This window comes from Diuraphis noxia, unplaced genomic scaffold, assembly GCF_037042655.1.
Source record: "Diuraphis noxia isolate RWA-SAM2 unplaced genomic scaffold, SU_Dnox_SAM2 contig0004, whole genome shotgun sequence".
Lineage (NCBI taxonomy): Eukaryota > Metazoa > Arthropoda > Insecta > Hemiptera > Aphididae > Diuraphis > Diuraphis noxia.
The window spans coordinates 14,014,716-14,031,073 of record NW_028301714.1 but is presented as its reverse complement, the minus strand read 5'-3'; the positions used below and the strand labels follow the sequence as shown (position 1 = coordinate 14,031,073).

At 29.8% G+C, this 16,358-nt stretch overlaps 2 protein-coding genes across 10 annotated transcripts in view; one reads left to right on the top strand and one right to left on the bottom strand.

Moving 5' to 3' along the window:
• LOC107173638 (uncharacterized) overlaps positions 1–7,866 on the bottom strand; it is a 107,833-nt gene extending 99,967 nt beyond the window's left edge. For 3 of the 7 annotated variants that reach the window (XM_089225220.1, XM_089225218.1, XM_089225221.1), the window contains exon 1: positions 7,726–7,866. The gene's annotated coding sequence lies outside the window, so the exon portion shown is untranslated. The remainder of the gene's footprint in view (positions 1–7,725) is intronic. The other 4 variants (XM_089225223.1, XM_089225217.1, XM_089225219.1 and 1 more) reach the window with 2 other exon arrangements.
• LOC107171704 (regulator of G protein signaling 11) overlaps positions 1–16,358 on the top strand; it is a 53,781-nt gene that overhangs the window by 34,434 nt on the left and 2,989 nt on the right. Inside the window, exons 4-15 of one of the 3 annotated variants that reach the window (XM_089225214.1) lie at positions 659–709; positions 5,749–5,855; positions 5,968–6,084; positions 6,356–6,427; positions 6,510–6,692; positions 7,168–7,343; positions 7,479–7,552; positions 7,802–7,931; positions 8,734–8,955; positions 9,337–9,597; positions 11,687–11,728; positions 14,665–15,459. In XM_089225214.1, coding sequence (XP_089081340.1) covers positions 659–709; positions 5,749–5,855; positions 5,968–6,084; positions 6,356–6,427; positions 6,510–6,692; positions 7,168–7,343; positions 7,479–7,552; positions 7,802–7,931; positions 8,734–8,955; positions 9,337–9,597; positions 11,687–11,728; positions 14,665–15,459 — 2,230 coding nt within the window. Of the gene's footprint in view, positions 1–658; positions 710–5,748; positions 5,856–5,967; positions 6,085–6,355; positions 6,428–6,509; positions 6,693–7,167; positions 7,344–7,478; positions 7,553–7,801; positions 7,932–8,733; positions 8,956–9,336; positions 9,598–11,686; positions 11,729–14,664; positions 15,502–16,358 lie in introns of all 3 variants that reach the window. The other 2 variants (XM_089225216.1, XM_089225215.1) reach the window with 2 other exon arrangements.

Here is a 16,358-nt window from a genome sequence, read left to right as displayed (position 1 = left end):
CAAGGATATGTTGCTAAAAATCCCGGGTGGTCACCCATCCGGGAGCTAGCAACTGCGGCCGGTACGTACGCTCAGTGCGTTTCCGCAGATTGAGCGTACGACCGCGCCTCACCAAGCCACAAATATTAAAGTTATATTTATGTGGTATTATTATTTTTAATTTTTAATAATTTTAATTTTTAATTTGTTATACCATAAATACAGTAGACTGAACGATGGGCGAAAACAAACTGCTTTATTATTATAAAGTGTAAAATATTGGTACCTTATGAGAACAAAAACAGTTTTAAACATATACGAATGTACGGTATTATGAAGTATCGCTTACGTGGGTTACATTAGATAAGATTAGCTCGATTAAAGTTCACGATTGAGATAATTGTCATTCGTAATCGTTTTCCCTGTACATAAAAAGAGTTGATATTGTTGTAAATTATACTTATATTTTATATTTCTGATCACAATAACCGAAAACCTGAATAATGCATGCGACGAAAAATGCACTTATAACGGCTGTTTGTTCCATTCCTGGCATTTTTTATCACTATAAGCGGCCGATTCTTATAACCAGTGAACACTATAAGCGACAACCACTGTATTATGCAAATAATTAATTTAACATGATACCTAATCATAAACCTTTATTACACTGTTTCAGGTTATAACATAATTGAATGGCTAATGGACCGTTTAACTGTCGACGAAACTGGTAAGTTTGAATTATTAAAATGGTTTCAATAAAATAGTTTCCACGAAAATAAAAAGTGTAAAAATGTACATAATTTAATTGTATAAATGATATGAATTTATAAAAAGTGTACAAAACATTCATCTTTGATTATATATTCTTATAATGAAGCAGAATAGTGAAAAAAAAACCAACATTTAAAAGCCACAAACTAAATAATCGAACCAATTATTTAATGATTTCTTCATAACGTTTAATTAATGTTTAAATATTATAAACTAAACTGAATGATAAGAAAAATATAGAAAAATATCTTGTTCATTATAAACCTAATTTTTCCATTGTACGTAATATTTTCATAAATAAACTTTACAAATTAATTTGTATTAAATTTTATTTACCATTATTTACTGGATTTAACTGACCTGCAAAATGTTTAAACAAGATTTTGTTTCTAATTATGTTTTAGTAAAAAAAAAGTTGAAACGCACGAACCAAAATTGTTTACTTTATACAATTGAAATAGAGTTAATTAAATAATGTTGATTGAAATTTGGAGGACAACTTCTTAGGTATAAACGATTTGATATTTAAAATAATGTTTATTCCAGTAAATTTATTAAATACTTCTTTCTTTCATAATATCAATAAATCAGTCAAATTGTTTCTAGTTGATTTAAAAAAAAATCTTATAAGCCAGGTTTTTTTCTCATACCAGTATTTAAAATTTATTTATTTTTCTGTTTATTATACCACACTATAATACATATTGATTTTTAATATATTTTTAAATATTTATAATGTATAGAATTATTTACACAGTAGTTAGTAATTACCTATAGGTAGAACATATTATAGTGTTTTGGTGAATGAAGCTAAATAAATATCGATTCCTTTTCTTACTAAATAAAAATTCTGAGGTAGTTTAATATAATGACTTGTTTTTCAATACTTCACTGTAAATATAAATACAATGTAAACAAGCTATAACTTTGATAACATTTTAAATTCGAAATCACTTCACGGAACAATTTCAAACAAATGCAATCCTCCTATATTATTTACTATTGGACTTTCAGTATACGTTTTTACATTTTACTAGGTATTTATTATTATATGGATCTATACATTATTTATGAAAATAAAAATGAACCTTCAAACGTACAAAAGTCCGAAAACGTAAACAAAACATTTCCATTGAAATATATTATGTATCAACGTTGCTTTTAAATTGAAATCTGAAAGTAATGTACTTTGTCATACGATTTTTATGAGTCGGGAAAAAAATGTAAATAGGAGGTATAGTAAAACAGTAAATATGGTACACATAATAATAATATGCATCGTTATTATACATTATACATTTGCATATTATGTATTCAAATATTATGTTCAGAGTCCAGATATATATATGTGAAACGAAATTGGTCGCTCATCGTACAACAAACAGCTCTTACGTTATTATTATTTCTACCACTCAGGTTTAATAAACGTTTCAATAAATATTTCTATAAAGATATGTACTATCATACACGTAACCGTATCCCCGTAAACGCATATTTTCTCTTCATGGGTACCTACTTAATAATACTACCATACGTAAAGTATATTATGTGACACCATAAAACGAGGTTGCAAAGAATATTTTCTACACACTTCTACCCAACTTATTTTATAACTTTTAATCCAGCCACTAACTTCACATTGTAATGTTTGACTTTATCACACATGTAATTAAATGATAAGCAGTCCTTTCTTGGACTGTTTTTTTTTCATTCGGGCGTATCCCGTAACGCAAGAAAAATATGTGATGGGTTTTTATTTTCCGTAAATCTATTTAATGGGTTATAGTCTCTCGATTGAGAACATTTTATCACCTATGTGTATAATATAGCTGTATAGGTCTGTAGAAGTTGAATTATGTAACGCCGTGATGCTCAAATACAATATCGTATCAATATTAGGTACCTATATATAATACTGACTCAGAGCGCCGAGCAATAAACAACCATAGCACTATTCTTCCCGTTGGTCGTTTTCAGGAATGTTATATTGAAAAGGATTACTTTTATGGCTGCGAGTTTCATTTCTATACAGCTACGTCGACGAATGCAGTAATGCGAATGATATACCTACCCAAACAGAATTATATAGGTTTATATACTGATGCCTAAATCGTGAACTTACATAAATATTAGGTACATTATAAATTCTCAGACGTGAATTCTAGTTAATTGTAAATAAATAAAAAATGTACATAATATAATGCAGTCGATGATAAAAAAAACTTAGATGCGATGAATGGACTTATTCTATACTGTATACCTAATTAAATAGTTTAAAAAATATATTAAAAAAGTATTTAGCTATTTAAAATGTATCAATATCAAAATTTAAACTTCTAATGCTTAAAAAATTACTGTGCATTTATGTCTTAAATATTTTTAAGTATATAATATATTAATAACTGATGAGTAATCTTGTATTAAAATTAAATATTCATCCTTTTTGACCCAGTGAAAATGTTTACTTCACGTTTTTAGAAAACAACATTTGATGAAAATTTTAATTAACTAAGATTATTCGTAAAACCAACCGATTTCGTTGAATTCTGGTTTTCTAAGAAATTCCAGATTTTCCTTAATTTTTTTTCTCTGGTTATTTGAAAAATACTGCTAGATTTTTACGACAATACTATAATTATAGATTCACTTTCCTACTAAAATAGATATTGAATGAGTTTAAAATCTAAGTATTTTTAATGTTCTATAAGGCATGAGAAGCAATATAAAAATATATTTCACTATACAATAATTAATATTACCTATCACTCCACTTAATATCTATAAAATATAAATACACAAATTATGAGAATCGACATCGATGTAAAATTTGAAGATTTTTCTTGTACAATTCAATTAGAATTAGAAAAATGAATTAGAAAAAATCTTTCACGTAATAAAACATATGTTTTGTATGTTATCACTCCTGAACTTTCCCAGACAGAAAAAAAAGCCATCTTTGTATTATATAGGCATCCTTGATTTTTAATTCCTGAAACTTGTCTTTGAAATTTTCTGATAGTTTTTCAGAACATTTTAAAAGGTCATTAATTCTAGGAATTTCTGTAATTTTTTTAACAAATAAATAAATGTTTTGAGAAGAACCATTTTTCATACTAAAAATATATTATTGTTCATGGTATATTTATCTCCAAAAAACAAAATCATAAAATGAATAACAGATATCTATATTTTCTTTCACCTACGTGTATACTGCAGTATAGTCTTAGCACAGATCAAAACAATAATTTATTTGAGCAAAGTAAATTGATTAAAATCACGAAATATTTACTATAATATGATGGAAAAATAAAATTTCTCATAAAATCTTACCTCTTGATTCTTGATTTTGGAATCATCATTATTAAGACGTTTTTAATTTTGAGTGGAGCAATGAATGTATTGATTTTACAACGATGTATTTTTTTTATTTTGTGACTATTTTCACGAAAAAATGCTTTGATTTTCAGCTTTAGAAACGTTTCTGTCGGAAAATTGAATCTTTGAGGTGCATCAGAAAGGTCATAATTTAAAATTTCAAGTAGTTTTCAAAAACGATAGGAAAAAAAATTATGGAAAAGCGGAAATTTTATTCAAAATCAGTTTTTGACAAGAATTTGTTTTTGTTTTTGATGTAATATTCAAAAATAAATAGACAACTGTAGATACTTGAAATTTCCATCGAATGTTTATAGTTAATTTTCCATATACCTACCGTAAAATTTTCAAAATACTTATTGAAAATGTTGACCCTTTTTGAGTTATTTAAAAACATTCGATATTTTTAATTTTTTTCTTATAAATAATAAAAAATCATTTAAATTATTGAAATAAATATATATTGTTATAAATTAATAATTTAAAGTTCAAATTTAACACATCTATTACAGTGATCTACATAACACCTAATGTACAGCAGAACTGTATTTAACTGTCTACTTCTCTTAATCTATTTTTCTGATTTAAAAGGATAAAAACAATTCAATCAGCGATTTCTATAATGTATTATATAATATGGATGGCTACGGGCAATTGGTTAAAATTATATATTCATTATCGCATTAGAAAAAAGATTTTAAAGGAGCTTAGAGCATAATATTTCCAGTCATTGAATGATAAAATAATTATGTTTTAAAAAGCCATTTGTATTGCAAATTTGCGTTAAATTTATAATACCATTTATGGACGAGGCGTGTCATAAAACAGTTTTATATTACCGGGAAAAAAAAAATTTTTTTTAAATAAAAACAATAATAAATAGTAGATTTTTTTCCATTTTATGCCATTGCAATAATAAATATAAATATAATTTTAATTATCACTAGGTATGTACTCTAAAGTAAAAAACGAATTCACAATTTTCGCAAAGATAAATAAAGCTAATGTAAATACGTATATATTTGTTTTAAATTTTTAATTCTAAAACGTCCGCACGTTAGGTACACCGATGAAATGTAAAGACGTAAAGTATGTACAAACCAAATATAACTTTATTATATATACCAACATTAATTTACATTATTAAAATTTATTTATATAATCGATCATGTATTATAGTTCTATATATATAGTGTATATATATATGAGTGGTCTCTGAACAAATCTATATACATTTTTTTATTGATTTATTTACTTTTTGCAGTATATGATGCCCATCAATATAAAACCTAACGTACTTAAAACACTTTTTTCATATAGAAAAAAGAATACAATTAGGTACCTAGTTAATATTTTTTTGCGAAAATCGAGTTTGAATAACGTTTTTAATGCCACTTCATATAAAATATGACCCCTTTTCAAATATTGTCCTATTATATCAGTAATATATTATTCAACGTTTTAGTAAGTTAAAGTTTCATCGAAGCACAACTTTAAACAAGTTATATACATCATAAATTATATTTTAAATGTTTTGAAATTCTGAAGATGACTTCTTGACATGTTAGTAAAATATTACAGACATACGTAATATAAGGAAATTTGTGTTTTTTTTTACAGAAGCGGTCCATATAGCCAATATGTTATGTCAATACGGATACTTCTTTCCCGTAAACGACTCAAAAACTCTTACTCTAAAAGATGACAGTTCTCTGTACAGGTTCCAAGTAAGATGAATAATATCTATTGTACATTACATTATAACATCGAGACACAGTCCAACGTCTACCGTTCAAAATGGAGTTAAAAAAACAACTGTGATCATGATATTGTTTTTAGATTCCGTATTATTGGCCATGTTCACAAAAGAATCCTGATAACGTAGAATATGCGATATACCTATCAAAAAGACTGCTAAGAAACAAACAACGACATGCCTTGGAAGACTATGAAATGGTAAGCATCAGTATCGCATAACTTAGTTAATTTAAAAAATGATGAATTAACTCTAAAAATGTATCGAGGTCCGCATTTTTAAGCACTGCAATATACTGCTGTGTAATAGATATTTTTAAAAAATGAATCTAAAATAAAAATAAGACCTTTTTGATTTTTTCTTTGCATACAATAACAGCTTTTTTGCATTAAATCAAAAAATTTAAACATTTCATTTTAACATTTAGAATCAAAAAATTATTATTTATTATTATTATTTTTATTAATCCAGGACTCATTGAACAGTCTGAAAAAAAATCTACAAAACAAATGGGAATTCATCACGATGCAGGCTGAAGAACAAGTAAAAATGAAGTGTTTTTATCTATTTAAAGTAATTAATCTTGATGACGAGATGTCAATTGTACATGGATTGATTATTTTAGGTTCGGTTAAGCAAAGATAGGAAAAAAGGCGAAAAAATAGTAACTGATAGTCAAGAAAGGGCGTTTTGGAGAGTACATCGACCTCCTCCAGGATGTGTCAGCGTTATGGAACAAATACCGATAAAGATCGGAGGCAGTTTTTCAACCAAAAAGAAAAGAAGTTCTGAAGATCTCCGGAGAGAAGTAAATAAAATACAAATATATCTTTATCGAACAGTGTAAAGTAATAACATTTTTATTATTTATTATTATAAATAATCCATAATTCTATATCGGATGTCAATTAAAAATTGACGCGTAATATTATGTATAAAGACGACAGACACCTTTACTAACAATCGAATATTTACTTCATCCGATACATGATATTATAACTGAAACTAGTAAAATATTCTATGATTAAGAATCTGCGCAGTTAAATTTCGGTACAAATTATTTTAAACGTCTATCTTATTGAAAATATTTTCAACAAAATCCCGTATGGCCATGGCTCATTTTCTTTAAACTGGACCTATAGTTTCGGTTAAGTATAATTGATCCAATCCCTATAGACTGCATGCAATAGACATACACCATGATGAACAAATGTGAAAAAGTTAAACAAACTACAAACGTTTTAAGATGCAATTCAATAAGGAATGTCAATATTTTTTTTCAGGTCGAACTGCTAAGAAATTGTATAGGGAGAACAAGAGTTAAAACGTCAGTTGCTTTGGACGGTCTAGTTTCATTTGCTGAGACGTACAACGAGTACGACCCATTAATCACAGGTGCTCAGCCATCTAATCCTTGGGTGACGGACGACCCAACATTTTGGACGTTCAATTGCCCAATGTGAGTTTAAGTACTATAGTAATATATACTCTAATAATAAGTGTTATGTTGTAGTAAAAACCAAAAAACAAATTACCAAAATTCGCACGTCCGCGAGCAGTGTTAATATTATATCGAGACGTATGTATGTTTCAGGGTGGAAGCTATAACCGAAAAGCGTATAAAACGTTGGGCTCTATCAATGGAAGATTTAGTGTCCGATGCAACAGGTAATTGGCTATTATTATTATAGTTATATAATGTTTACAAAAGTATGCGCTTTTGATCAAACCTTTAAAATAGTCGTTTTCCACGTTCACTTAACTCAATGTTTTAATTTATACGGTCAATTTTGTTCAAGATAAATATCTATTGTGTTATAACGTAAATAAATTCTACATACCTTGTAGAAATTGAGAAATATCTTTAGCACAGAATGCGTGGCTCTAGTCAATTACATTGTTTTTCATACTGAACAGGTCTCTACGAGTTCACAAATTATCTCCGGAAGGAATACAGCCACGAAAACATTAGGTTTTGGTTGGCGGTCAATGATTTGAAACGAAGCTGTCAGTCACAAATCCTGCAAAGAGTCAAAGAAATATATGAGTAAGTATTCAAAAGGAAGATTTATTATAGGTACTATAATTATTACACAATAACAAATAACAATGATTAATGATTATTATTAACACTGATGAATTATATTTCCAACGTAGCGAAGCTTCGATTTAATACGCATTTATACATACAGTTAATAATAATATGATGAAGATCTATCAATTTGATATTTAAATTTGTCAGATCTTTTTGATATATACCTTGTACTTATGCATGCAGTGCAGTTATTAAGTAATATGCTTCTCAGTTCTCGAAGTTATAATAATTATTTTAAACAGCAATCAATCAATTTATTAAAATCCATATAATATAGTAGATTTATTTAATTATAGTATATTTTTATTTTTTCAATAAAACAATCCGTTACGCTATAGTAATACCTATTATTTATTCGACATATGTATCCACTTACAATAACCACCTAATAAAATCAATACAGGTTTAAAGCTTGTCATTTTCATACATACCACTCTAATACAATAATTTAACTTGTTCAATAGTAAATTCGAAATTACGAAATTATTACTATATAGGCAATAAAATAAAACGATCCGCCGAAAATACAAATTAACGTTTTGGCCAAGTAGGGGTATTCAATATCAATAAATGTATTAAAAATGCAATATTTAAATGTACCTATATTAATATAGGAATAAGAGTATTCAAAACCATTAAACGTCATTGAATAGTTACCTACTAAAATATTTTACAACCACGACTGCGCAAAATATAATTGCGCACATCAATCCCTATAATACACGACGTCTATATCGGCATCGCGTGTTTTCAGTGAGTTTCTAGCGCCCGGTGCTCCGTGTGAAATCAATATTGACGGAAAGACGATGGAAAGAACGCATAAAGAAATGAAAATCCCGTCGAGATTTACGTTCGATGGTGCTGCGGAACACGTGTATACATTACTCTTGAAAAAAGACTGTTATCCTAGGTTCATAAGGTCGGAGCATTACAAAAATCTGCTCGCTAATGGAGTCCAGCCCTCGGCCAGACGAAGGTATACAATATACTTAATTACAACGATTTATTAAAATATATGATTCGATTCACTCTGTCGTTCTACAGCTGTACTGCAGAATCTGTAGTCGTGATTTATTTTAAATGCAACCGTCGGAAAACGGCAGCGAGTATTATTATTATATTACATTTTGTGTTACGTGTATTCATTTGTCGATACATATTATACGGATGTTAACCGGCGATTAGCTTTGGTTAAATAAAAAATGTATTTGTTATTATTTCACCACGAACCAAATTATTGAACAACATAAATCAAATGAAAATGACGATTGACGATCGAATACTAACGAATTCGATGAGCTTAAAAAATTATCAGGCGTAAGATTATATTATAATAGTTTGTTGATGTTTCGTTTAGATTTTTCGGGCTGGTCGGCGGCGCTGCCAACAAAAAGGTAGATTGCAAAGATCGCATCATAAGAAGCACTGTTGGATGTTCAAGCACACAGGGTACGTCATCGTCATCGGTTTTACAAGCGAATCAGTCGTCGTCGTGTAACAGCGCAAAACGGAGGGGCAGCGACAGGAGCCTGACCAGCTCACCACACGAGCTTCCAATAAATTCTGTTAAAGTCTCGCAATCCCATAGTCAATCTAATCTCAGTGACATACCCTATAGGTAAGCCAACAAAAACAACACAAACAATATACCTATATATGTGCGTAACATGTATATATATATGCTTTATTATAATGCGCATAAACATATATATACTATACTATGTATATGTGTTATGACTTTTAAGCATAAGCATATAAAAACACATAAAAAAATCCACAATTATCATTTATTAAGACCCAGTTTATGAATGTTACTTATTCATCGTTTGGTGTATACCTACCCAGCGATACTATAAATAAGAATCTCACACACGAGAGTTCAAAAATAATAACTACTATCAGACACATATAAATAAAAATATATACTTCGGGGTGAACTGTGTATAGGTCTGTGCTGTACATATTTTTAAATACTAACCCAACCATATTATAATTTCAAGAAGGGTAAATCCGTAGAGGGGGATTATATTGAATCTAACCATTCAACCTATGTGCGTCTACAGGATTCTTTTATCAAACACTAATATTTCAAAAACTATTGACTTTTTTCAAATTTTTTTTTTCAAAATTTTAGAACCATCTTGTTCTAGAACTATATATTTTTTAAATATTTTCACCCTTATATTTATCAGGATAACCATTATCAACTTTTGATTTTCAAATGACAACCTATACTTAAAATTTTTAAGGCTATTTTTTCAATGAATTTTCAAGTTTAAATTTTCATTTTTCGTTAATCCGTTTACAAGATATTATATCCTCCCAAAGTTGGGTGGTTTTTGTATGTTATAGGTGTATGTTAGGTGGTATTTACACATAAACACCATATAAGTGTTGTTTGATAAAAGAATCACCCTGTATATTATACACACATCATTTACTAGCTTCTATGGCATTAAGTGTCCCAACCTTATAGTTATAATTGGACAAATTATATGATCGCAGTGAATAAATCGTTTAAAAAACTATACAATCATATAATAATATATTTACTACATCACATTAACTAAGGTCAAGCAAAATGGTTAATTGACGTCTATAAATATTCCAATATTATTAAGTATTCACTGAAATTAGAACATTTTTTTCAATTATTTATCTATATTTGGACAAACATTCAATCAATACACAACAACTATCTATCAATTTTATTATCTACATTTAAATTTTAGGTCTAAAGATATTTAACAGGTGCACAAAAATAATTAATGACGGTAAATAATATATACTGTGTAATAGTGTAACTATTGTATTTGGCGTGTTGCCGTGTTGAGTAACAAACATTGGAGTGGCTCATCGTATACTCTTTACAAATCAATTATTTCAGCATAGAATTTAGCATTTACCGAATAGGTAACCAATTTTAATTAAATTATTATTAAAAATTATTATTATAATTAAATTATTCTACGTAATAGTACCTTGAATAACTTTTTAAGGAATAATAAAAAATATTTTAAACACATTTTGTTAATGTGTGGACATAACTTATATAAATACGATTATATCAGTGGAGAAACATAAATTAAAACGTTTAAACAAAACATTTGTTACTAAAAAATGTTTGCAAAAAACCAAACTTTGCTTTTTGGGAAATCGTTGATATCGGCCGAGTTAATATTATAAATATACTGTATTAATTATATTTACTTATTTAGGCACTATTTAAAACGTAGAAATAATAATGAGTGTATAAAAACATCTTCTAGTCGTAATATTACTGAGTATCTCAGTAAAATATATATGTAGTAATGCATTGTAAACGATAGACAACACAATGTTCACTTATATACATAAAAATGTACAAATATTTGTTTAGCTTTTCCTCGAGTACCTTATATGCGTTGCCACAGAGCAATTTTTCTTGTAAAATAGCACATATATATTAGTATACTTTACGTATATTATGTATTATACTTATGCACTGTCATACGGGCACAAAGAACACGATTATAAACACTTTCTATAGGTACAGCATATATTATACACAACATAATATACATACACACGTCATATTCTTAAGCATATACATCCACTTATATTGTACAAGTGAAAAATTTCACAATACCAATTTATGCATAATATCTTATGTATATGTTTTATGTAATGATACACTTGAATAGTTCAGACAATATAATGTTTTACAGGGGAGATTTACCTTGCACACCTTCCTCTCCAAGTTCCAACCAGTAAGTTAAAACAACTATACGTCTGAACAAAGTTTCTTTGTCGGTCGTTTTTATTTTTTATTGTTATTATTACTATTATTATTTTTATTTTTAACGTTTAGTTCGTGTGAGATATATCCTTATATACTATATTATACACAATAAATACATATATTATTAATTATTATCTACTTATTTTTTATATTATGGCGTGCAATACGTTATGTTTGCAGTTTTATTGACTATTCTTTCTTCGCTTATACAAATATATATATATTTTACATCATGCGTATGCCGTTTACCTATATTATACATGTATTGATCAGTGGCGTGGTGAACTCAAATATTGTCAGGGAATTTTTTCCCAATACCCCCTCACCGACCAACGCATCTACCCATTAGTTAGTATAAAAATCTTTTATTTTATATTTCGCTTAAAAACTAGCATATTGGCAAACCTATTTCAATGGAGGAGGGAGATTTTTCAACTGTATAACTATATAAGATATTAAAATTATTTATATTTATATTTTTTTTTGTGATCCAGAATAGAATAATCGTATAGACTCTATACTATAGTGAGATTAAATTGTCACAAAATATTTATATTATCATTATTTCATAGGTACACAATATGATAATATTTTAAAAATATTTTGATTGTTTTTGAACTATTAATAGACAAAAAAAATGATCAAAAATTTGAAAATTTAATAAATTATCTTCAAAAGTGGTTTTTACAGGCCATAGCAGTCAAAGATATCAAAAGGCCGTATGATCAGAATTTTTATAAGTGTTAAATTTTAAATAGGTACATTCATCAAAATTATGGATATTTAAAATTATTTTATAAATAAAAATATTTAACATTTTTACTTTGGGATAGACAATTTAATTTGATAGTCTTTATTTAATAATATGAGGTCAAATACGTATCAATGATAGCTGAAGACATGTAACTTTAAAAACTGATTAAATTTTCAACTATACACAATAGTATGAATAATATGATTTATGCACTTTAAAATCAAAAATATGCATTATGCAATACACCGAATCTGTACCGAACTTATTTTGTTACATAATATTATATAGTTGTCATGTAGACGAAAATACTATTATGAAATATGAACATTACATTTATACTTGATAACCTATAATATAGTATACCTACGTATATTTGTTGACTTTTGGTATTACCACCTACCACTTATCAATATATATATATATATAAATTATATCTTATTGAGAATTTTTCATACATTCATAATTACCTACATATTAGTAAAGTTACCACCTTTATTACTACCCGCGCACCAACCTACCCATCACTGGCACCAACCCAAAAACTCAGATGTGGCCGCTAGCTCAATTATCCCCTTCGACACGCCACTGTATAGATGTATAATGCATAATGTATATATATATATATACTATATACTGTATAGTAGTCCTATATACGTTTCATCTACAACACAATACTATTATATGTATAATTAAACAAAATTCAATGTCCTCGTTCCTCTTCTTGAGTTATGCACGAGTAGTGGTATTCTTTACCTTAATGTCGGTATTCACGTACTGTATAATCACGTCGTTTAAGTATATAAAATAATCCTTATTACTATATTAATTATGACGAAACAGTAGATTAGAGTATGTAATATGTATTACCCGTAGCGATTTGTATTACCTCTATCTATAAGTATATAGTATTGAATATTGATATTGCAGATAATTATATATATTATGTTATCCAATTGTTTGCGCACATGCACCTCTATAATAGTGGCATCTATACATAATATTATAATGGTTGTCTCACTGTGTTTGTCCTCTAACACACCCGCTTACCGGCTTACCAATTATATTATAATATTATACATGCTAAATACTATAATCTGCTCACCTCTCGACTCTGACTTAGCTAGAACATGTACCCAACGATATTTGAACGTTTAATGGACATTTCAAATAAGTAATTAGATTGTTAACATATTTACATAAATCAGCTACTACATAATTATACTTTAGATATTTAAGAAATAAGTATTATTTTTTTTGAATGTTTGCACACAGATCAAATATTATTAAATACGGTAACACAAACAGATGGACAGCTAATACAGCGTAATGCGTAATATCGTCTAAAACAGTTAATATTAAAAAAAAAAAGATTACTAACCGGGACAAACGTGGTGAGACGCCATAGCTGTGTAATAATAAACACAAAACTATGTACATTATTTATACATATGTCCGTAATACAAAATTTCAATTATTTCGTAGCAAAATTATATATGCTAACAATAAATTATTAAACCGTCATTTTACGATAGCCCTATTTACATTATATGTGCGTAAGTCTATTACGTGTTTTTCAGTTTTTTTCTTATAAATATAGAATAACCTAACCTAACCTAACTCGCCGATCAAATCGCAATATAACGACTTCGAATTAAAATATAAACTTAAAGAGTTAAATTTGTATAGTGCAACTATATATAATATAAAACTTTTGTATGTGGGTGACTAGGGTGAGCATGCGTGGATTAACGTACAGGCAGTACAGTAGTTGCATATTTCTAAGCTATTCTGCAAATATAATAAAAAGCAAATATGTCCGATATGTTTAAAAATAAATTTCGTGGAATACTTAAAAACATAAATGTCGAACAACATTATTTCGTCTTACTCCGGCTATGTGTGAGACATGTGTAGTAAAACAACGAGCAAGACATATTTTATTTACATTCAGTTATTTATTTGCTATACATAAGAACGTTATATTATATTATGATACGCACTACTGCGAGTGATGGTAAGTATGGAAATCGCGAGAGATAAAACGAATATAAGTCGGTGATGGCGATGGAGGACAAGGGGAGAGGGGGACGATGATGAGTTGTTAACGCGAATCAGTTTATGAACGGAAAATCATTTTTTGTATTCTGCAGAGATAACCTTAGCGGCGGCGTGGAGGAGTGCGCTGAACCGCAGTTACCCTCGATGATGGCGGACGACGTGTGTCCGTGGGACGTGGTTGACGGTGGTAGCTGCGACAAGAACAAGCGGCCGCTGCCGGCGTCCATAGCCGAAGAACGTGAGCGCAGGCTGTCCACGTCGTCGTCGCGCAAAAACTCGGGCGGTGCGGCGTACGATTCGGCGACGAGCGCGGACGAGAGCCAATCCGATTCGGTGGCCAGCCGTCTGCGGCGGAGCTGCGGTCTGGGCAGCGGCGGCGGCGGCGGCAGCGTGGACAAGCACCGCGGTTCGTCGGCCGCGTGCACCCCGCAACAGACGGTCGACCGGCCGTCGGTGTCGTCGGCCGAGGATTTTGACCTCGGACCGTCACCCGACAGCAGGTCGCCCGAAAAGCAGCCATCAACGTCACCGCACGAACCGGCCAAAGCCGCGTCTTCACTGGACGACAAGTCGAATAGAAAAAAGCTGATGAAATCGCTGTCGTTGGCGAGGAAACAGAGCGTGACGCCCGTCATTAACGTCAGCTCGGTGGACAGGGACAACGGGTGTGACCGGACCGCCGCGGACACCGTCGACGAAACGGCGGCCACCGCGGCCACGGTAGCCGAGTGCGTTACCTCCACTGCCGACACCAAACCTGGTAGCGGAACCGGTCAACCACCAGAAACCGTAGCTTGCTGCAGTGGAACGGAGCCGGCCACTGCGACTGCCACTACGGCCACGTCCAACGTCAGCGACGGCAACGATGTGTGCCCGTGGGAAGACGAGTGAGTTGAACCCGTTGATCACCTCCTCAGTCCTCCCTGCAGGTATCGTTCCTCTTTCATTCCGAAACAACTTTCAAGTCCTCTCGTCGAATTAATCGAAACCATTTAAAGCATTCCCACTTCAAATTGTTTTTTTTTTTCAAAAATTCCGTGTTTATGGCGTTAAGTGGTCTATGAGCCGATCGAATCTTTTTTTGAATAAAAATCTCCAAATGATATTTTTAATTATTTATAAAATACCTATGTACTCATTAGAGTACATCATAATCAGACAATTGTTTACGAATCATAAAATATCCGTATTTATTCAAAAGTGTTTTATCGATAGAAGTTAGGGTTTCAAGACTTATAAAAATACATAGTTATAACTACATAATATAACATAATGTATATAATCATAATATAACTCTTGAACTAACTAAAAACATCGTCTGTCTAAATTCTCGCAGTAAAAAAAACAGAAGTTATCTTTCGAAGAAAAAAATGTATATCACCACCGGAAACTAATTTCATTATGCATAAATATTATAGTTCTATAAAAATTTCAAGTATTTGCGAATTCGGTTTTTAATATTTAAATTTTAATTACTACTGTAAAAAAATTCTAAAAAATCGGAATTTGAATGAATCACTGTAATCTATGTACTAATACAAATTTCGGAATCACAAATTATAGCACATTCTCGTTTTTAAGTGCAAAAAATCCGTAAGGTCCGCCGCATTCTCATTATTTTTGTCTACGAAAACAATGAAAACAATAATATAATAGTATACTGTCTGATCTCCCTTCGCCCCAATATTTCACTCTATACATAAATAACATTTCATCACAATTTACATGCGACACTAAAACATACTATATTTTATAATCTATATATATATAAGATCTATTAAAAAAA